The sequence below is a fragment of the Drosophila obscura genome, unplaced genomic scaffold (genome assembly GCF_018151105.1).
Source record: "Drosophila obscura isolate BZ-5 IFL unplaced genomic scaffold, ASM1815110v1 contig_73, whole genome shotgun sequence".
Lineage (NCBI taxonomy): Eukaryota > Metazoa > Arthropoda > Insecta > Diptera > Drosophilidae > Drosophila > Drosophila obscura.
In genome coordinates, this window is record NW_024542865.1 from 6,365,032 (window position 1) to 6,388,624 (window position 23,593).

Sequence of the window (23,593 nt, forward strand, 5' to 3'; positions counted from 1 at the left end):
CAAAAACGAAAAAAAAAGAAGAAGAGGAAATAAAGCAGAATGAATGGAAAAAAGAGGCCTCTATTCAGGCGGGTGGGTGGTAAAGGCAGGGCGGAGCACAACAGGAACAGGAAATAAAATTCCACTTTAAGCGTTTTTAATACAAATGCAAATACGTAACAAGAGAAAGCGAGAGGCAGAAACAGAGACAGAGGGGCAGAGGGGCAGAGAGACAGAGCCAGGAAGAAAAGCTAGACAGAAAGGAGAGGGCGGGTAGGGCAGCAGGGGAACGGGACAGACAGCTTGACAGGCGAGTGAGCGATGAGTGTGAAGCGGTTGTGTAGCCAGAGATGGGAAGGGGGTGGGCCTTTTTTTTTTTGGGGGTAATGTGGGGGCATGAGCGGTTTTGATGCGGTCACACATTGAAGGTGTATTAATATATAGATTTCTACTGGGGACAGGCCCCCAGATCCCACTATGTCGTGATGCTGCCAAAGGCTTCCTCTTCTACTCTTGGAGCGCCACAACGTGCCACAAATAAAGTGGCAGCAGCCAACCAACTTGCAGACAGCAGACAGCAGACAGCATACAGATACACCCACACAAGGAGACAAGTGCATATGAAAAAATCATAGCATAGTTTAAGGCGCAGCCAAAGAGGAAGTCCCATGCGACGCGGTGGGACGGCAGTGGGGGGAGGCGAATAAAAACGCTGAAATTGCAAAAGCGGAAGTGTAATAAAGTGTGCAAAAGTGCAAAAAGAGCACAGATAGAAACAGACAGGAAGGGAGAGAGAGAGAGAGACAGACAAACAGGCAGACAGAGGGAGCACAAAGGGGATGGAGAGCGCGGGGGAGCACAACAAAACGAACAGCAGCGCAAAGTGAGATAAGAACAATGCGAAACAAGAAAAGTCAAGTGTAAGAAATGTCACAGAAGTTGTTAAAGGGACATCCAGAGGGATGAGGAGCGGGGCAAAGCGGCGTTGAGGAGAGCAAAGAGTGTACACAAAAAAAAAAGAAGGTGAAATGTTAGATGAATTGAATGGAGCAAACACACACAGCTGCAAAGCAGAAACACGAGACACGAGACGCGCGAGACAAGAGGATAATAGCACATGGAAGACACAAATGGATGGGCCGAAGTTCCACGGGAAATACATCCATATATATGTAGGCATATAAATATGATATATGCAAAGGGTGTGTGCATGGGGGGACAGCAGAGAAGCCATCGAAAAGGTGTTGCAGTTATATGCAAATGATTCGAGAGCATTTCACAGGCTGGCAGTGCTAATCCACGAGTCAAATCATCCAAATCCAAATGATTTGCTGTACAAAAATGCCATAAACGAATGGTCAGATTCGTTTCATCAGACACCGAACAGAGAGCGTGAAATTCCGAGAAGAAGAAGGAGAACTCCACTCAAAAATTAAATGCATATATGCAAATATACCACCAGACGATGTACGAGAAATACGATGTTGCGAGGGACCAATTGGATGGGAACATCACAGTGGATGCCAACATATTGTGGCGTAAAATGGCTACGCTTCAAGTGATCCAAGCGGGTGCCCGAGCTCCCGAGTTCTCGCTCGACTTTGCATTTAATGATCCCAAAAATAAAACAAATTTCTAGCTAAATCCAATTTAGAGTATAATTTTCAAGATTCTTCTTGATTTGGCAGCAAGGATCCGCCCAAGCAGTGGCAAAGTACTTCATTTTCAGAGGCCTCTCCCGGCCTGGCCTGGCCTGGCCCCCAAAACAAAAAAATGCGCAGCCACAAGAGCGTGGGTGGCCCAGACAAACCGGGGGGGGGGGGGGGGGTAGCTGGTGGGTGTTTGGGGAGACATGCAAATCTCTCACACACACAGACGCATACAGAGACACACACACAATCAAAGAAAGTGTAAAAGTAGAATGAACGGAAACCGTTACTGGCACAAGGACCTCGAAAAGTATGTGCAACATTAAGTGTGACAACGTTGTCGACGACGCTGCTGCCCCCCCGCCACACACCTCATCAAACTGCTGTCTGCCTCTTGTGTGCCCCTTTTTGTTGCACACAAGTTTTTTGTGCCTGCTTTTTGGGTGCGGGGTGCGGGGATACATACGGATACCCTAACCAAAATATATAGTGCTGCAATCTAGACATATTTTATCATAATGTTACAGGAGAAAGCAGATCTAAGGGATCCTGTCACAACTTTCCCTTTAAGGGCTAGCCAAGATCTTGAAATATTCAATTATTTTGAGGGGCTTCGTTCTAATGGATGTTCAGATACTCTTTCGGATACAGTTACGGATATATTGGAGGGACTGCAATTGCACTGAAAGTTGAAGCGCAGAAAGAGAGAGAGAGGGAGACACAATCCCAAGAGCATTTCGGAGTCCATCCTCTGCGCTTCTCCTACTTGTTTTTTTCTTACAATTATTTCACTCATTAAGAGAAAGAGAAACAACAACACAAACATGAAAGGCAACAGAGACAGACAGACAGACAGACAGACAGAGAGAGAGAGAGAGACACCGAATGGGTAAAGAATTAAAAAAGCAAACAACAGAAGCAACAATTCTCTCAAAAGCATCCTTGAGCATCCTCGCAACAACAGCAGCCCGGCTCCTTCAGTCTCAACGAAGCAGCAGCAGCCGCCAGTCAGGCCCTGGCTTCAGAAGTGTCTTCGCCCCCCCCCCCCACCACCCACAACATCACAGCCGCCCAGTGAGACAGAGATGGCAGTAGAGATAATGGTAAAAGCAACAACTTTTCGTCACTAATCAACTTCCAAATGAACTGCCGCCGCCAGTGCTGTGATGCCCAGTAGTCCCGCAAGCAAAGGCCTTAAGGGTATACACGAACTCGTGGAAACTCTACTCTTAAAAGATAATTTCAATTTATTTATTTACTTATTTTATTATTTTTTTCTATATTATTTTATGCTCTTTCCCTTTTTTATTTCTTCCAAAAGTTTCTAGCTAAAAGCACAAATAATACGAATAATGCGTTCATTTGCTCTAAAAATTTCCCCATAAGTGAAAGGACACATTCATTTCGAAACAAGGGATTGTGGCTAGTGGTAAAAATCTTCTTTTTATTGTATATTTTGTGCGTTTTTAGCGTGGGTAACTCCACTGTCCAAATGCATTTGTATATTTTCGCATTATCGCATTGTGTTTGTGTTTGTTTTCGGTGGAAAAGTTAAATTATGAAAATGTCGACCACAATACACATACCTACATATGTATATGTATATGCATATGTGAAAGCAGACACAGACACACAGCCATCCACACACAAATATATAAATGAATAAATGCCAAAAACAATTTACATCAAAATATTTGTGCCAAAAAAAAAAAAGTTTTTTAACACCCACAGCCCGAAAGAGACAGACAGACAAAGACAGAGACAGAGATTTGGGAAAGGGCTGTGGGCGGTGGGCGGTAGAAAGGAAAAGCTGTTTTTTTGGTAAATTTCCATATGAAAAGCAAATGTGTGGGCGTCGTTGGTGGGCGTGTCTTGCGGCTTATAGGGGCCCGGGATGCGAGAGAATTTTCGGTGGAAAGTTTATCAACTGAAGCATCGCCTAATCAACAGACGGGAAGTTCTGCCCCCTGAACCATCGCCATTACAGCGACCGCACAATTTTTGGGGGCATCCTGCCCCCGCCTCTCATCCGTCCCATAACCTCACTTTGTGTATGTTTTATTTGTTCACAAGTTGAAAATTTCAATTTGAAGCACACAAAACTCATTAAGGGACAACATGGACAACCTCCAAAAAAGGGGATCAAAAAGGGGAAACGACACACTTTTTGGGGCGTGGGGGCTGAGCTTTAATAATATGTACTATAGTTAATCGGAAATTCGGGGATGCTCTCGTAAATGTCAGCACTCAAAGTGGCAGGCAGTTGAAGCAGCCCAAATAGCTCCAAAGAATTTATTTTTGAAAAAAATAATCGTCTATTGTTGGAAAGAATTGTGCGAGAAAGGTTAGGCGCAAGTACATTAAGCTTAAGTTGTATTACCCTTTTCCCCAACTAGCGCTGCTGTCTTTCCCCTACCCCCCGCTCCAACATTTGAGTACGTGTCAGGCTGTACCATCTCTAATTTGGCACGCACCCATCCCTAAGCCAGGCATAATGCGAATGCGTTCGCTTTGCGCTTTCGATTCAATCAATTCTTGATGTCTTTATTAATATTTATGCGATGGATGCTGCCGACAATCTGTGTCTCTCTCTCTCTCACTCTCTCTTTCTCTCCCTGTGTCTGTTTGTGTGTCTGTGTGTGGTTTGGAGTGGTGGATTGCGTGCGTCTGTTTTGAGCTTTTATGTCAGAACGCGTAATGCCCATAACGCTATAACCGCCCCTACTCTACTCCCCCCACCTCAAACGTTCTTTCGCTTGCCCCAAAATGTATGCAACGAACAAAATTTTTAAGTGCTTTAATTTTATTTCATGGAACAAGAGAAAGAGAGAGAGAGCGAGTGCACAGAGAGTGGGGTCTCGAGATGAGATGAGATGAGATGAGACTTTCTTCTTGTGTGTTTTATATGGAATAATTCGATTGTATGTGTTTTTTGCCTCAGAAAACAAAAACAGTCAACAGAATCCCACAGAATACCCTACCCGGTCGCTCCTGCTCTCTTTTATATACAATATTTTGTATTTATTTTTTATTTTTATCTAGCTCTAGCTCTCCCTCTCTTTTATCATTCTCTTTCTGTCTATAAAGCTTCAATTTTTCATTTTTTCTTGACACAAAACACTCGTCCATTCTTCTTTTTTTTTTTGGCTAATTCGCTTTGTAGGCGCCATTAATGGTCACGGCCTCTGAACTCACTTCTCTCCTTTGCTCACTCTTCCTCATCCTCTGGCAGGCATCTCTGGGCGCCCATCTCGCACCTTCGTTGAGAAGTCCGCTCACGTAGGCGGTCATTAGATCAACTTTAATGGGATGCAGTTCACGTTTTTATTTACTTAGATCTCTTTCTTACTCTCGCTCTCACTCTCTATCTTTTGACTGGGAGTACATATGGGTTTGGGGTCGGGTGACCCCTTAACATTTGACATTTCCATAAGTTCACACATCGTAAACAGCTGACCTGAGAGACCACAAAACTTTATGCAAAAACAAATGAGTCTTAACAGTGTTGGAAAACTTTTCTACAACACTTTCCTGAAACACTTTTCAACACAAGCGCCAAATATATATTTTGTGGTGAATAGTTTCATATTATCTGGTCTTCATTAGGTGTATCTAGGGCAGAAACAGTGCTGGTTAACAGAAAATAATGTTAAATGTTGATAAATTCACCAAAGAAGCATTTTTGCAAAGCTCACCAATCAAAAAAAAGGACGTGCAAGTTTGTGCTGTGTGTTGGTTAACAAGAAGCCAGTGTTGGATAATGTCTGCCGCTCTTGATTTTAATCCAGGCCTTGCCTGGATTTTAATCCCCTTTTTATGCTTTGCCTCTCATTATATTTTCTAGACTTTCTTTTTTTTTTCGTCTTTTCTCCCCCAAAATCCGAATGCCAAGCTGTGGTCCTTTGTGGGTCCTTTCTATTGCAGAGACCCCTGGTGTGGTCTAGGGGGCACAACTTTAATTGAAATCTTTGCTCTGAAAGAGACTTTATGCAATTTGAAAATACTTCCTGGACACAGAAACTTGGAGACAGCAACACGAGGAGGAGCAAGAGCAAGTAGATGAAGATGAGCTGCTTCTGATGCTGATGCTGCTGCTGCTGTTGCGTTGGGGAAAACTTTTACCAAACAACTTTGCCTCAAAGACAAAAGCAGCTTCCATGGGAGGACGAAGGAAAAAACAGGAACGATGTGCGGAGGGGAATGGTAAATGGTAAATGGAAATTTGTTTTCCTTTGCCCACAAAAGATTGCCAACGGGAAGAGGGGGAACTTGGTCAAGTGACACGACAACACGACTGGGGTACAGTCGCCTCAAAAGGTAAGCATGACTTTGTTTGTGGGGTCTCGCTTGGGTTCACCTTTTTGTGGCAGTTAGTTTAGATTGCAGCCGAGTCGTCACGCGATACCGCTAATTATATAGCCATGGATATATGGCAGAAATGATCGGTCATTAGGGGCAGCAGCTCCATAAAGCCATAAAGATCATGCAATTACCATTCGGATCGACATACAACGGCTGCCGATGAGCAGTCCATCAAATATTGAAATAATATAACATTCAATTAAAGACTAGATCCATGGCACCCCAACGAAATTACAACTACAATGCCATAGCGAAGTCGAAAAAAACGAGAATCGTGCCATCCGGACCCACATTTTATGGTATTTGATGGAAGGTTTTTCCCCAACAATAAACCAACGGAATGCTCTGGGGTGGGGGCTCTGGGTTGTGCTGTAAACTGCGTCATTTGTTTACCGATCGAATAAACGTTTTATATCTTTGGCAACCGATGTCTGAAGATATGGGGCCACCTTTTTTGTTTTGTTTTGTTTTGTTTTGTTTTGAACTGTGGAAACAGCCCGCAAGAAAAACCCCACTTTTATCTGCAGCTATAGCTTTATGGATGCAGTAGCTCCAATACATACATATGTATGTATGTATGTATGTATGTATGTCTATCGGCAGAAGATAGTTTCTCACATTTTAATGATTTGAAAGCCATGTGACCTTCTTTCTGTCTCTTCGAACATAGAAATACCATTTTCAATGGCACATCCTGCTGTCCAGCTGGACACACACCAGGATAGTTATGCAGGAGGATGGAGGAAACACACACACACACACAGTCACAGTCACATGTTGAGGCTGACATTGACGTTGCTTTTCATGGCAATGTTATGTTTGGGAAAGCGGAAATTAAAATCCATCCACCAGCAGGGATATAAGTACATTTTCCATTTTCCAAATCGAGCAAAGAGATGAAAGGCACAAGAAAGTAGTGGAAACAGAACAAGAAAAAAAAAACATTGAACAAATTAATAATAAAAAGTCTTCTGGTTCCTCATAGATTTTTATATTCATTGGAGTAAGAGAGAGAGAGAGAGACAGCCGTAACTTTCTCAGGTGATCTACGGAGCCCCCAACCCTGGACGATTTATGTTCATTTGGCCAAAACAGTTTTATGGCTCCCAAGAAGGCAGGAGGCAGCGGGCAGAGGGAAAACTTTCCATTTTCCACCTCAGTTGAAGATGGAAACGGCATACGGTGGTGGGGGCTGGGGAGGGGGGCGACCTAGTTCCACTTCTTTTTACGTATCTTTTTTTGATGGAGCAACAGGAGGAGGTGAGTCGTCAGAGTCGTCGTCCTGCCTGGGCGTGGGAAACCTTTTTGCAAATTCCCTCAGATATTTTTAATTTAATTTTTTTTCAATTATGCTTTTCGTAGTACCGCCTCCCTCCTCCTAGCCCCTGCGCGCCATAGACACACGTGGCCAAAGAGCATTAACAATTTTTTTCTTCGCATTTTCCTCTCCGCCTTTTCCTGGCATTTTGCAATTATTTGCTGCGTCTGTGTGTGTGTGTGTGTGTGTTTAGGGAATGTTGAGGAAAATTTTGCTGCTAGCATAGGAATTTTCAATGTAAATAGTGGTTTCAAAGAAGGTCCTCCCCATGCCTTCACACTCACACACAGCAGGAGGGAAATTGTTAGAAAATTGCTAGAAATTATTGAACATCGTCAACAAAAAAATATATATGTACATATACACTGGACATGCATAGGCAGAAGTTCCACATAAATCGTAGCTTTATAAAGCGATTACATTCAACAACAATCGATTGTTTTTGTCAATTGAATATTTCAAAAATTTCTTTACAGGTTTTTCGCTTTGATTCCTCTGATTTAGAAAATAGAAATTTACTCTGTAATCGCAATCGAAATCGTATCGAAAGTAATCGCAGTCAGCAGTCAGCACGAACAATCGTGTATCGATGACCCTGCTGACCTTTGACATAACATCGCATCGCATCGCATCGCATTGCGTTATCGCTGAGAATTAATCAAAACTTTTGAGTTATCCAATTAGCGGAGCCGTCTAAAAGTTTATCACCTTCCGCACCACCCACCTACCCCTGCCCCAGAACATAACGTCTGACAACCTGCTACCACCCTCTGACACACACACACCCCCCCCATACACCCGCACCGCTATCGCATGAAGAAGCGAAGAATCGTAAAAAAAAAAGGGGGGAGAAGTAGGAGGGGGAGCAAGAGCGGGAGGAGCAGGAGGAGAAGAAAGCGAATGCTTGCGGTGAGCTTTTATACAGCACGTAATTGCTCTCTGCCGGAGAGTGAGCGAGAGTGAGAGAGAGAGGAGGATGGAGAGGATGCGAGACGTTTGCTCACCGTTATATGGAGATTGAAGATGAAGCTGGAATGCCGGATGGCGGCGGCTACACTGGTGGAGCTGGAGGCCATAAAGTGTAGCAGCTGTTTAGTAGGCAGCATTCCCTCTCTCCCACCCCACCCCATGCCTAAGCCTAACCCCACCACACCCTTGCCCGTCCGTATGCGTGCATGAGGAAGGAAAACATAAATGAAAATCAATAAATAAAAATTTTATCGCCTCAGTGAATGGATGGAGTGAGGAGAGGGAGAGGAGGCGAACAGGAACAACAGGAAGAGCACAGAGGAGTGGAGGGGGAAGTGAAGGAGTCCAAAGCCAGGAGCAAAAGCGAGGCTTAAATTAACTCACGCACACACATAAAAACGGGGAGAGAAAGAGAGACGAAAGAAGGAGAGAGAGAGAGAGGGAGAGACATGGGGCACATAGGAGGTGTAGGTGGGGAAAAGTTTTTAGTGCCAAAAAAGGGGTGGAATGGGGTTGGGAAAGGGCAGAGGAAATCATGCTAAAAACCAAAGCTAGACCGGCGAATGCGGGTAGGATGTGGATGTGGATGTGGATGTGGGGGGTAAAACTGGAAAACCGCCAAACAAAATCGATAAATTTTCATGCTTTTACAGGACAGAAAGAGAGGGCGGCTCTAGGAATTAGAAAGAGAGAGAGAAAGAGAGAGAGAGAGAGATTTAGACAGATTGCAGTGAAAGAGATGAGGGGGCATGGTAATGCAATTGGCCAATAAATCATAGCGCATAAAAAACTGCATAAAAATGTCAGACATCGAGCGAAAAGTAATCCTCTTTCCGAGTGTGGATGGCAGGGATGGGGATGGGGATGGGGGTGGGGGAACAGCTTTAGTCAATCAAAGCTGGAGTACTGCATCAGGAGATATGTACATAGACCATCAATCAATTAATCACACGCCTCCCCAAGCGATTCTCTCAATCGTTTACATCAATCAGTAAATTGCTATCAATTAGATAAAAAGCCTTATCAGTGGGCCGGACTAGTGACGAAAGCAGCAGCCCCCCTTCCCCTTCCAATCCTCTTTCGGTGCATGATTTATGGCCAAAAGGAGATAGCAAGAGAGAGGGAGAGTGCTAGTGCTGGTGCCTGGTGCCTGGTGCTAGTGCCCCCAAACATCCAAACGGTGGAATCCGGGCGTAAATATTAGCCCATAAATCTGTATAACAGTCGCATTCATAAATCAATATTCAAATGGAAATAAACCCACTATAACCACAACAACAACAACAACAACAACAGCCACAGTACTACGACACAAGGGCTCTTCAAAGCAAAATAAAGAAACGATAATGGAACAGCTGCGACGGCAGTGACGCGACAAAAGAGACGCCGCTGGCGCCGGCGCCTCCGTGGATCACTTGAACCTTGCTCTATATTTTTCCACGCCAGTGTAGTTGGCCGAGCATGATCAACGCAAGGAAGAGCGAAAGCAAAAGAGAAACAGGCAGCACGAACTACAGTACAGTTGCAGTCTCCCGCCTCTCTCTCTCTCTCGCACACCGTTCAGCAGGCACAGTGGTGGCTGATAAAAGTGCACACACCCACCAGGGATGAGCACAGTCGCAGTCGCAAGCATCGCAGTGCACTCATTACAGCGCACTCCCCTCCCCAACCCGTGGACACGATCATCAGAGAGAGAGAGAGAAAGATGGGGAGACGAAACGCTTTGGAATTCCAATTAGTTTGCCGCTCTCTCTCTCTCGTTCTTTCTTTCTCTCTCTCTCTCTCTTTTATTAATGACTGGTACGTGACTGTGGGACCCGACCCGGCTTATAATCATTTCACATGTGACAGACGGCAGGCGGGCAGACGGGCAGACGGGCAGCATTATCCATTATCCAACGATTGGTTATACCACCCACTGTGAAGCAGAACCCCACCGAACCTCTGCCCCTGCCCACCCTCTCTCTCACTCTACACTCAAGAGATTCTCTGAGCTGCAGTGTTGCCGTACTTTATCTTGGACTTATCCAAATTCAAAACTTTTCTGATTAGTGTAGGTTTGAAAAGTTGTTGAATTTTTATGCAAAACATTCTCTCTCTCTCTGTCGCTCTCCCTCTACCTCTCACTAAACGTGCATATGTATTCCAATTTGCGCTTTGATTTGACGTCCAAAACACAAACCAAGCCAGCAAATAGATTGCCTCGCAAATAAATAGAATAAATGTTGACCAGGGGGTGGCGGCGGTGGTGGTGGTAGGCCCCTTTAAGCTGGGGCGGTTGGCGGGTTCGTTCTGTGGTAAATTACATTTCATTTTTGAAATCAGCGCGAGATGGCAGAGAGATGGAGTTAAGTTTTTTTAAGTGAAAAGCGGCAACATCGCATTACTGGACGTGTGCTCAATGAGCGAAAGGAGCCTGAAGACAGATAGAGAGAGTGGAAAAGAGAGTGGGAAAGAGAGTGAGTGCTTAAAGAAGCGAGGACAGGACAGGACAGGACAGTAGTCGTCCGTCCCAGGCTCCAGTTGAAAATTCAATTTGATTTGATTTGATTTTCGTTCTCGTTTTCGTTTGAATGCACAGCACAGCACAGCACAGAAAGTTGAAAAAGAGAAAAAGAGGATAACAACACAAAGTGGAAGTGGAAGTGGAAATGGAAGGAAGCTGAGTGGATAAGATGATGGAGCAGCCCAAGGAGAGACATGATATCAAATTAGTGAAAATATTGGGGAGAGAGTGGACCAGAAGTTGCTCGACAAGTTATTTTCCCCCTATTTTCAGCAATTAATCGTTAAAGATCGGTGGATTGCACCCATCATATACATACATACATATGTACGTATACTTTTTGAATTATAAAATCGTTTCAATCATTTTCTTATCGATATTTATCCCTTTCATTCTATTAGTTCTTATCAACGGCAGAAAAGTTGCCCCATTTCTCACGCAAGCACGCACAAACAGTGGGCCACACACACACACACACATACACACCCACACGCACACACAGCAGGGCGTACAGAGCAAGGCACGCGACAAGTTTGCGTACACCCATTGCCAATTTAGCGGCAAACGCATACATACATACACACACACACACACACACACACACATACATACATACATAGGCACATGTTTTAGACATTTACTTTTGCGGGGCAACGTCTCGAAGATTTTTCATTGAGCTTCGAGGCAAAAGTGCCGCTGCCTCTCGCTCTTTCCTACTTCTGTTGACGCTGCCTTCTCGCTTTTTCAGCTGCCGATAAAAATCAACAGTCGGCGGCGACGTCGACGTCGACAAGCAGCCGGCAAAACTTTTGATACCCTCGCATCGGGTATATATGTACGTATGTATTCGCAATGCCAGACATCATTTAAGTTGGAACTACAATTACGGGATCACTACATTAGACACCTATTCATGACCATCAAGACTGTGTTTTTTATTTTTATTTAATTCTTGTATTTTGTATCAAACCTAACCTAACATGATTTGTTAACTAAATCATCATATGGGGATGGATCAGCCAGAGGGTATCACACGCTTCGACTACCGATATTCGCCGCGCTTTTCCACTCTCTTTTATCGCACAATTAATTGACAAACATTCAAATTGTGCCATGCGGCGCTGTTGTTTTTGCTGTTTTATTTTTCTAATTAATTTTTGGGCGAGCGTCCCCACTGTAGTTGACTTTGCTCCCTCTCCCGCTGTCTGTATGTATGTGTTCCCCCATTCACGTTCAGTTTCTCACGGTGGCGCCTACCGCTTGCGCTCCCTTATCCCCCCCCATCAAGCCTCTCATTACACCTGCTCGCTGGCTTTCCTATCAAACGATGATCCTCTCACGATACCGCGCACTGCTCCAACAACAACAACAACAACATCATCATACGAATCACACACCTTCTCGCCTTTTCTGCCAACCGCACCGCACCGAACACACTGGCACTGCAGCAGCACTCTCTCGCTGCTGCTGCTGAGCTCCACTCTCACTCTCACGATGGCAGCGGCGGCGGCGCTGCTGCTGCTGCTGCTGCTCCTACTGTTCTTATTGTTGTTGCTATCTCTGTTGCTGCTGCTGCGTTTTGTTTATTTGTCTCTGTTCCACTTGTTTTTTGCCTTTCGCCTTTTGCACTTGTGCTTGTGCTCTGGTGCTGGTGCTTGTGCTGCTTCTTGTTTGCTTATTATTATGCACACTTTTTCCCGTTACATTTCAATTGGATTTTCGTTGATTATTCGCACTAATTCTTTATTGGGAATTAAATTTTCGAATTGGAATATTTAGCACACAATTTTTTTTTTTTGTTTTTTTTTAAAGGAGAGCGCGAGACACACGAACCACCGCGCCGCGCCGCACGCCCGAAGTGCCTTTACGTTATATGATGAAAACCGAAACGACGACGACGCCGAGAACCGTTCAACATGAACGACGACGACGACGACGCGAGCAGAGCAGAACCCCACAGAGCGCCAACAGCCAACAGCAGCAGCAGGCAGCAAAACGATGCGAAAAACGAATTGAGGCGAAGGCGAACAGGCACGGCACCAAACAGACACACACACACACACACACACAAGGGAGCGAACGAGAGAGCAAGCTTGAGAGAGCCCAGCCAGCGCAATGCGTGAGAGCGTTTAAGCCTGTAAGTAAGCGGGCTGGTAGCGGGTAGTGGGTGGGGGGTGGGTGTGTGAGGTAGCCATGCCTAATGAGAGAGGTGACCCAAAGCGCATTTGGCAATTGAAATTGAAAGTTGTAATCAAGGCGTATTCAAGACAAGGTGAGGCCCATTACCATACCCAACAAGACGTGCCGTTGACACATTTTGATTGCAGTGCATGCACACACACGCACTTCGATTAATAGAGAGAGAGAGAGAGAGAGAGTGACAAAAAGAAATGTTTGGCATTCGAAAAGCGAGGAGAATAGCTCACCTTTTACAAATACACCTTGGCTGTAATGAGACGAGAACGTTGGTGACGGCGGCTGGAAATCCATCATCAAACAGCTGCCGCTGCCGGTGGGTGCGCTGCCATCGCTCACTCTCTCTCTCTCTCTGTCCCTCTCTTTCTTTCTTTCTTTCTATCTGGCTCTCTTTGGCAAACAGCGGAAATCCAATTACAGGCAGAGTAGGGACTCCGGACCCAAGCAGACAGAGCGGCAGCGGCAGCGACAGCGTCGCGGCGCCGTAGCTTACAGTGACTCGGAAAGGAACGCACACCCACACACACACACACACACACATACACACGCAGTGGGACAACAGATGGATCAAGTGGGATATTCAGCTCCACACGCACAAGAACGACATTGGGACATGGGAGGGGAGAAATTGAAATCGCATAGAAAATAGCGCACGGAAAAAACAAACAAAACACAAAAAAACGTTACTTTGAATTTTCTCACGGGAAATACATACATATAGGGAAAACACTGCAAAAGTGGCGTTGAGTGAACGGACGGGAGAAATGATATAAGAATAAATGTAACTGTTTGATTTATGCATAAGTTTCGAGTAAATAATATTCCAGCTACGTCATGACCTCCTTAGGCTAAGAGTTTTCAGCGCACATTAAAGCGAATTACTTAATGGCAGCGTGTGCCTCTGTATTGTAAAGAATGTATTAAATATAAGGACTGTGCAGCGTAAAATATAGCAAAGTGAGAAAAGATCATAAAGATCACTTTTATTATTCAAGCGAAAATAGCACCGGGCTAAAGCTCAGAATAAAACTCGCTTGGGGCGCATCTCCTTCAGTTGTAGATAAATCCATTCCATGGTTTATCATTTCCATTTTTGAAAGACTTTTTTGATAACTAATTAAGTAATTTAAGAAAATAAATGTTCTTTTCTCTGAATAAAATTAACCAAGATTTGAATGTACATACATAGATTTTGGGATTGGGAAAACTCGAATTTGCTCCTACTAAAGTCTCGTGGGTAGCAAAAGGTTGACCATTGATCAACTCGGGTTTTTCGGGCTATTCTCCGGAACATGATCGTCAATCAGTTACCAGAAAAATTATAAAAATTCGAAAATGGAACGGGGTGCAGGTCCCCAATCCCCATTGACCCATCCGACCAGCTAAAGATTATTAAATATGGCTAGTATGCTGCCAGCTCTAACCCACATTCTTGTGCATTTTTGTTGCTCTTCCCACAACCAATCGCTAATCTTTCGGTTGCCTGTTTTTCCCTTCCGCCCCTTCTGACTTGCTGACTCTTTTCTTCTCCTTGGCCTATCCACCGCCTGCTTCTTGGCCAGCGTTTATCGCCTGCGATAAAAAAAAAACAAAAAAAAAAACGCAGCCCCACGCTTATTTGCTTTTTGGTAGGGTGTTGGCGGATGGCGGATGGAGGGGCTGAATTGGGCAGGGGCACCGGCACCAATGCAGCTACAAAGCGATGCCGACGGCTCTCTGATTCTTATCAGCGAAAAAAAAAATGAAGCAGCAGAAGGCAGCAGGCGACAGGCGGCAACAACAGCAACAATGATCGTCGACGTGCTGCCCGCGTGCCGTTATCACAAAACAAACGGCACCTGCCGGACCCAACCCGGGGACCGGCCCCCCTGCAGAACGAAGCGACAGGCGACAGCAGACGCAGCAGCTGGCAGCTGGCAGCGACGTCACAAGAGAGCAGGGCAGCAGAGTAAGAGCGACAGCGGTGGAGCGAGTGTCAACAAAAAGAAAGAGAGAGAGAGAGAGAGCGGAAGAGTTGGGTGGAGATGGAGAGTGGGGTTCATGTGTGGGTGAGGAAAAGCAAAGGCGGCACATCTGCTGCTGCCTGGCTGCTGTTGCGACTTCTTTGTTTTTCTCTCTCCGACTATCATTGTTGTTGTTTTTGTTTTTTTTTTTTAACAGATTTACATTTTAAGCAATTAATACAAATAGGGGGAGAGTGGAGTGTGTGCGAGATAGAGAGAGAGAGAGAGAGAGTGGTGAATGGGAATGTGGGAGGGGGCAACCTTGAACTTTGACCTCGCTTTCGCTGTCTCCCTCTCACACAGAGGCAGCATTCTAATCTGCGCCTAAAAATTTGATTGCCAAAAGAAAAGAAGAGAAAAATAAAAAGAAGAAGGCGATGAATGAAGAGAAAGACGAAGGAGAAGCAGCATCCGCCACGGTCCCGCCTCCGGCAGCAGCACCGACACCTGAGCAGGCTCACTCTCTCTCTCTGTCTCTCCCCCCCTTTGCCATACATTTGATGTGTGACGACAGTTCTCTCTTCCTCTGTCTCTTGTGGGGGGTGGGGATGGATATTGGGTAGAGTGGATGTGGGAATGGCAGGGCAATAATTAGTCCCAAGAGGGTTTCATAGCAAACAGCTTATGGCTATGTCGATTGCTGGGCGGCTGGTCACTTGGACACTTGATGGTACAGCGGGAGCGACAGGAAGACAGAGAAATTTCTAGTTAAGAGATGAAGATGGGTGTAGGAGAGGGGTAGTGGGAGCATGAGTAGTAGCAAATTCCCTTACAATTTTATATTTCCTGATTCGGATTCTGATTACGAATACCTCAAAGCGAGCATTGGGAGTAACCCCCCGTTCCCAGGTTTCCAAATCTGGTGAAATTTTCGACAGTACATTCATATATCCCTTATAATTGCCATGAGTGCACCTCAAAGGGGACTATTACAAGATTTGTAGATCCAAATATTTGTCATGTTTGATTGTCAGTTATTATAAATCTGGACTTCTCTTTGGCAGCATTCACTTGTGCGTCTCGATTCTATCATTAATGTGGAAATGATGGGAGCTAGCATGTAATTTAGAAACTACTTCTTGTTAAAGATATATCCAGATATGCATCATTATACATGTGTATATAATGAATACATTAAATAATCCAGATCACGAGATATCCCCATCATGTGAGTGAATCCATAGCCTTATTCAATTCCTACTCCTCCGCGGGTATCATACATTCCACATTTGTATGCCACATGCGATCGTGCGCTATATATAATAATCTCTCCCGCCAAATTGCCTGCAATTTTGTTGCTGCTTTTGTATTTTTTTTGCTTTTTTTTTTCAATTTTGTTCTTTCATTTCTGTTTACGTGTTTCTCTATTTTTATGCTTTTTGTTCAGATAAGCGAAGCTTTGCATGTTCATGAGGGGAGGGATCTATTCCCCCCCAGCACCACCCTAACCAAACGTAGGTCATGCTTTATTTAACAAATGGCACACAGCAACACTCAAAACGGTGAAGGTGTAGGAGGGTGGTGGGAGGAGGTAGGAGGGGAGACGAATATAAAGAGTTTATGAATAGAATTCTAACAACTTAATTATAGATATCAGAGAGTGGATCGTTTGAATGGTGGGTTTCTGTGGGACAGTGGGACAGATCTGACAACGAAAAGTATTCATGTCTATAATGAATCCACCATTCAGGAATATTCGGAAGTACTTACATACATATATTTACAAATTTAATAATAGATTTGGAAATTGATTTCGTGTTTCGTTCGCTCGAACAAAATTTTACCCACAAAATTCCCACTCAATCCCATATCAAAGTGTCCAAGAACAGTCTGGAAAATCCAAGGAATTAATTCCATGAGAGTTGTATTCGATATCGAAATATTGATCGGTACTTATTCACCGACATATATATTCAGGAAAACTTTGGAATTTGTATAATGAATCCAATTAAAGATTAATTAAGGTTGGGGCATATAATGGAATAATATAATATAGTCAGGGATGATTCTTCTAAAAATTCCTAGGATTAGATCTTCGATTCGAACCTCATTCGATTTCAATTTGGAACTCGAATTCGAATTCGATGTCGATTTTTCTGTGTCACTCACCTTGAGGGCGAATTCCGAAAATTGTAGCAACAACAGCAGAAGGAGCACACCATATACACAAGAAAATTGATGCTGCCGCACCACGTTGACGTTGAGGTATTGCCGGTAGCTCCGGTGCCACTGCCACAGCCGCTGCCGTTGCCGTTGCTGCTGCTGCTGCTGCTGTTGTTGTTGTTGTTGTTGTTGAGGGAGCTTCCCACACCGCCAGTTAGGGTGGTCGAATTCTCCTCGGTTCCCACCGTTCCCCCTGTGCCACCTGTTCCCGTTGTCCCACTGCTGCTGTGGCGACTCGAGAGATTGCAGAGATCGAGTCCCGCTGCTGCGATAATCGACGCAGCAGAAGATTTGCGACGGCCAGATGCTGCTGCTGCTGCTGCTGCTGCTCCTTTCACTGCTGCACCTCCAGTTGCTACTGCCAGCGCCGCTCCTGCAGTGCTGCTGCCGTTGTTGTTGGGTGCTGCTCTGCTGGCTTTGGTACTTTGCTTCAGGAATTTGCTCAGTCGGCGGGCCGCTAAATGCGGTGGGGGCTGGGGACTTTGTCCGCCCAAAGCGGGTGGTGCACTGCAGGTGGAGCGTTTGCGTTGCGACTGTAACGTCGCTGCTGCTGTTGCTGCGGGATCTGCTGCTGTTGTTGCTGTTGGATCTGCTGCTGCAGGCGATGCATCCACAAAGCTTATTTGCTTCCACTTCTTTTTCTTCTTCTTTACTTTGGCGGTGGCCTTGAGCAAATGGCGCGATCGGAATGCTGCTGCTGCAGTTGTTGTCTGTGTGGCTGCGGCAGCAGTTGTTGCTGCTGTGGGGGTTCTTGCTACAGCTGCTGCTGATGCTGCTGCTGTTTCTACGGCGGGGCTGGCTGCTGCTGCTGCTGCAGCGGGTATTACTGTTTCTCTTGCTGTGCTGCTGATGCTGCTGCTGCGGGAACTATTCTTCTTGAGCGGACTGATCCTCCGGCTACTTCTCTTCCCGCTGCGGGACCACCTCCTCCTGCTCCTGCTGCTGCTGGCGTTAGGCTCTGGCTGCGCCTTTGACGCGGCGCTGCGGCAACGTCGGCGGCGGCGTCGTCGTCACCTTTGGCCGCCAGTTCAAAAACTTTTCCCCCGGCCAACCACACACACACACACACACACACAATCTCTCCCGCTTGCACACACACACACACACACCGTACACACACACACACACACGCGCGTACGCTTACGCTCACGCAGGCGGCGTGTGTCGTCGACGTCGCGGTCGCGGCATTTGATAAGCGGCTTCTCTGGTTGTTGTGGTGTTGTTTTTGTTGTTGCGGCTGGTGCTTCTGCTTCTGCTGCTGCTGCGCCGCTGCGGCGGCTGCTGCTGCTTTGATTTGAGTGCTGCTTCAGCCGCTGCTGGATAACTGTTTTTGGCACTGCTTTTTTATGTAATTTTTCAAACACTTGCAAAAAAAATTGTCAAAAAAATACTTAATATTAATGTAATTTTTGTTTTGCTTGTTGTTTGTTTTTCTTTTCGGCTGTCTCACATGCACAAACAGAGACACACGAGAGCACGAGAGCGCGCGCCTACACAGAGACACTGGGAGTAGAAGTGGAAGACGGCGCAACGGCGACGGAAGCGCAAAATGGAATTTCTGGCGTGTAGCGGTAAACGCGTGCGATGCTCACAGCTGCAGCGACCGCACGACATTAAGCAGAGGGACAGGACAGAACAGAAGCCAAGCAGCGCCCAGCGCCAAAACGATATGGGAGTAGAGCAGCAGGCAGAGTCCATGGTATATCCATATGTGGTGTGGTCATTTCGCTCTTGAGCTGACCTAACTTGTTATCACGCTCTCTCTCTCCCTGACTCTCTTTATCTCATACGGCACACAGGCACAATAGCACGAAACGTAATAATAAATGATCTAATGGATTCCATACAGATTCAAGACCACATACGATTGTTAGAATTAGGTAACCCCAATGAGAGTGAGAGACCGCTCGCTGAGCTGGTCTCACCTTAAATAAGTACACCCTGGCAGAGGAGGCGGCTGAAGCAGAAGCAGAATCAGAATCAAAAGCAGCGGAGCAAGTGCCAGAGAGAGGCGGCCGAAGAAGCGAGTGGGACACAAACGAAGTGAAAGAGACCACGCACAGAGAGAGAGAGAGAGAGGGCGATGGGCGAAGGAGAAGAAGTAGGCGAAAGCGTGGAGGCGAAAGCACGCCGCCAGCGGAAGCTGTGTGGAGACCTAGTGACGCCGGCAGCGCAGCGCAGCCAAGCGATACTCTTCGATTTGTCTAGCCTCCAGCGGGTGGGTATGCACGAATAGGCAACGGGTTGGTAGCACGACCAAAGTTGAACCAAAATAGAGGGACGTCCATAAGCGCAAGAGATCGTCGAATGGCTATCGAATCTCTAAGCTATTTACGGATATGAACTAAAGCGCTTGACGCAGACTTAATCTCTGTTTTGATTCTACAGGCGAGGAAGCGAATAGACAACGCCATTCGATACGATTGACACGACCTTTCGCCCCCGAGAGTGATTGTGAATTCAACTCGAATGAATTGCAGCTGAATGTATTTTTACATCATAATCGTTTAGCTGCCAGTTGGGAGATTAATGTTGACTTAAAAGTGCTGAATTTTATTATAGACTCCATTAAGAATACTCTCTAGACATTTCACTTCTGTAAAATTTTAGGGGCTTATTTTTGTTGGTGGAAGGTAGAGTATCCACTGTTTTGTGGGTTCGGACTCTGTCCTGCCGCTGCTACTGAATGAAATGCGCAAAATAGTAGTAGACGCCGGCGTCGCTGCCGTGCTATGTTCTATGAAAGTTGGGTGCAGAGATGAAATAAATGAGCGAAAACAGCGGCCTGGGTCCCTTAATTTTTGCACTCTCTTCTTTGAGTTGCTTTCCAGTGTTGTTCATCTAATCTTTCTTATCTTTTGTTGTTATTTACTTTTATTTCGGTTTTTCTATTATTTATTTGTTGTGTTCTGCTGTTGTCGTTCTGCTGGACTAGCTAGACCAGTGCAAGTTTCTCTTCCTCTTTCCTCTTTGTGCTGACTGATGTGTGCTGTGTGCTGTGCTTCTCTTTTGCGCAGAAAGGTGCGCGCTCTTTGTTTTGTGAAAAAGTGCCGGGCTCTCTTAAAGCGCCGCTGTCGCAGCTGGCTGGCTTTTGCTGCTGCCACGGCTGTTTCTGCAACTGCAATTGTTGTTGTTGCGCGTTGCACTTGAAAACTTTACGTACGCACAGCCCCCACAGCACCCCACCTTTCAGCCGGCACCCAGTACCCAGTTCTCTCTATCTCTCTCTCTCACTCTCTTGGGCCGGCTGAAGTGCATTTGCATTTGTTATTGAGCCGCCGCCCCCTAAGCTGGGTCAAGTGATGGGCGCGGCGCCAGAGCTGAGCAGAGCAGCCAGCGTGTGCAGCAGCCGCAGCAGCAGCAGCAGCAGCAGGCAACGCAGCAGAATTGAACTCAAGTGGCTTGCGTCTTCACTAAACACTGGACTACAGGATATACGGGGCTTACAGAGACATGTATCAAGAGGGCGGGGAGTCTATAGCCTAGGACACGGCTTAAATATCCAACTGTATAATAATTTCCCATAAGTGAATAGACTTTTTATCGATAACTAATCAGGCCGAGGCAAATGGTCTCTTCGCAGGAGAATTATTCAAGGAATGTATCTGAATGTGAGTCTTAGTCTTAGGAACCCCTTGGGCTATACAATATAAGATAATTATATGCTGGGGACGCTCTATGCCCTCTGTTGCCTGGTGTAATTAAATTATTCTCTTCACGGCACGAGGCAGTTCTGATTGCTATATTAGTTGGCCTCTCCACATCGTCCACCACTCGAGCCTCGTGCCACACGGGGTAACGTAACCTTATGCTGCACTTGCTCCGGGCTCACGGATACCAGGAATCTCATGGCCTGGCATTTTGTTATTAGCTCTTAAGTGGCCCCAGGTACCCTCAAGGTGCTGTACGGGAGGGGGGTCAACGCAAAGTTTCAAATTTCTTTTGGCCAATAAAAATAAACAAAGGCGCCGGGAGCGGGCTGAAATGAGCTCCAGGCTCGGATTGCAATTATCCGGCGACTGGTGGGTCCACCAGCTGGGCGAGCTATCCATCAAAGATGGATGCCGCTTTCCACAGGCTCTAATGAAAATTTGCTACCACTTTGCAAGGAGTCGCCTTGAGTGTCTAAATACTGCAAAGGCTGGTGGCAGGGGGGAATGGCGTGGCGAGGGACGGACCCAGGTGGGGACACTTATCCATTCAGTTGGAAAAGAAAAGAAAACGAAAAGAAAGGAGAGAGAAGAGAAGGAACGTAAAGGAAAGTAAATTTTTCGTGTTATGGTTATGGCTTCCTCCTCAAAACTGCCATCCAGCCAGATGTTATCGCAATTTTGGTCTTTTGCATAAACAGGCAAGAGATCTGTCAAAAAGGAACAAGAGATATACCCACGATGGGTACTCTCCAGCTGACTTCTACAGCGAGCGGAGCGTGTGGAGTTTGTCCTTGATTTGTGTGCCGCAATTTTAATTTTAAAATTTAAATCGGTGGATAGATATTAAAATGCAGGAATTATCTTTCCATATTGAAAAGTCAGAAATGTTTCAAAATACATATATCCTTGTGGCACAATTTTCACTCAGTATATTTGACCCGATTCAGATCTACCCTCGGCTGAAGAGTATCTAAGCTTCGTCTATGTTTTCCCCTGTACTATTTTGTGCCCAGTCTGTCCCCGCATCCACATTTCCACGGCCGCTTTGACAAACAGCCCACAACAATAACAAAAAATAGGAAGGACACACGGACACACAACAACAAAACTAATGGATGGGCAATGGCACCCAGGGGGCTGGCTAAACAGATACGGAGAACAGGATAGATAGAGGGGCGAAAAATAGAAAAAGAGAAAGAGACTGAGAGTGGTGAGTGGTGGAGTGGGGGGAGTGGGGAGACTATATATATAACACCCTGTGGAGTGTTCTCGTGATGTTTGTTTGATAGATTTCTGGCTGCTGCCCATGAGTCAAATATTTGTTAAGCAACTTTCCAGCGGTTTCTTTTTCGCCCTCTCTCTCAACTCACACAACTGATTAATTACATATTGCCTGGAGATATTGTATATCCGATTAAATTGTAATAAATATCTATAAGGATGTATAAAAAGTTTATAAATAGGCATTTAATTATTTATAATTATTATTTATAATAATAAATATTTTTGATGCTTTCGCTGTAGAAATTCTTTTGACATTTGTTCAAGATTTATGCTAGATTTGGGATATAAAAGTTTCCTAGGCGAGGCCTAAAACACAACAAAATTGGCTACCCCAAGAGCTACATATATGTTTGTACATACATATATAATACCCAAAGATCGAAGCTGCTTCAATGCTCTCCAAATTGTATTTCCAACGAACTTCACAAAAAATGTTATTGCTTTAAAAATGGCAGCTTTCAGTGATAAATGTCCATAGAATTAAACACTTTTCATGCTTCTATATTTGTATATTTGGGTCTATTTTGGGCTCAGATTTGTGTGGAAATCATGGAAAACCCAAATGTTTTATATAAAGTTCTGCCCCATAATTCGGATACCAAAATTCAGAATTTTCCCAAAGAATTGCGAAGCAGCAGAGGATTTATTTTACGGATAAAGTGCCAATCAATGTTTTTCCCCACTTAAAACCACACATTGCTGTGCTATAAATGGCAACAGGTAAGTATTATTTTCATGTGAAAAAAAAAGAGAATGAAAAGTCCTCATTAACATTCGCCTCTGCACTTTGATTGTTGTTTGTTAAGCCATGCAAAAAATAATCCCTTTGCCGGCCGGGCTGTGGGTCTCGACAAATATTTGTGAACGGGAGTGTCCTTGGATTTTTCAAATATTTTCCATCATACATGGAGCTTGTGGGGCGCCCGCTGCTCTTCATTAATGTTTCCCCTTTTTTTTTGTGTTTTTTTTTTTCAATTTCCTGCTCTTTGAGTTCGCATTTCGCATTTTGTTGGAGATTTTCACTACGCCCGCGAGTGTGCGTGTGTGCAACACGCCCCCGCTGTTCGCTATCCCTGCAACCTGTTTCTCCTTTTTGTTTTTTGTTTTTTCGCCGCTGTTAACTTTATTGCCATCTGGAGGCGGGATCGTGTGGGCGTGGGCGTGGCCCGCGGACAAACAAATTGCATGCGTCTCTCATTTCTCATTTCACATTTCTCATTTCACAGTTGGTGCCGTGGCGCTGCTGTTGCTGTTGCGGCACTTGCAGCAAGGTGGGCAGCACCTCGGGCGGACTACGCCCACTGCCGCCACCAAAGAGTGGCAAAGAGTGATCCACCAGCAGCACTAAAGCCGGAACACCGAATCTGCCACACGCCGACACACGCGCCGCTGCGCCACATACCAAAAAGTTAATCATAAAAACGCAGAGCGCAAAATGCCAAGGTTCAACGTGTTGCTGATGGTTTTTCCTCGGGGCCGCGCTGGGCAGCATGTCGTGGGGCGTTGCAACC

At 45.4% G+C, this 23,593-nt stretch overlaps 1 protein-coding gene across 7 annotated transcripts in view; it reads right to left on the reverse strand.

Annotated features, from left to right (window-relative positions):
• Positions 1–23,593, reverse strand: part of LOC111067023 (cAMP-specific 3',5'-cyclic phosphodiesterase) — a 129,323-nt gene that overhangs the window by 46,350 nt on the left and 59,380 nt on the right. Inside the window, exon 1 of one of the 7 annotated variants that reach the window (XM_022356043.2) lies at positions 17,092–17,448. The exons of the other annotated variants lie outside the window; for them this stretch is intronic. Coding sequence (XP_022211735.1) covers positions 17,092–17,144 — 53 coding nt within the window. The 5' untranslated portion in view covers positions 17,145–17,448. Of the gene's footprint in view, positions 1–17,091; positions 17,449–23,593 lie in introns of those variants that run through there. 7 annotated transcript variants of the gene reach the window in all.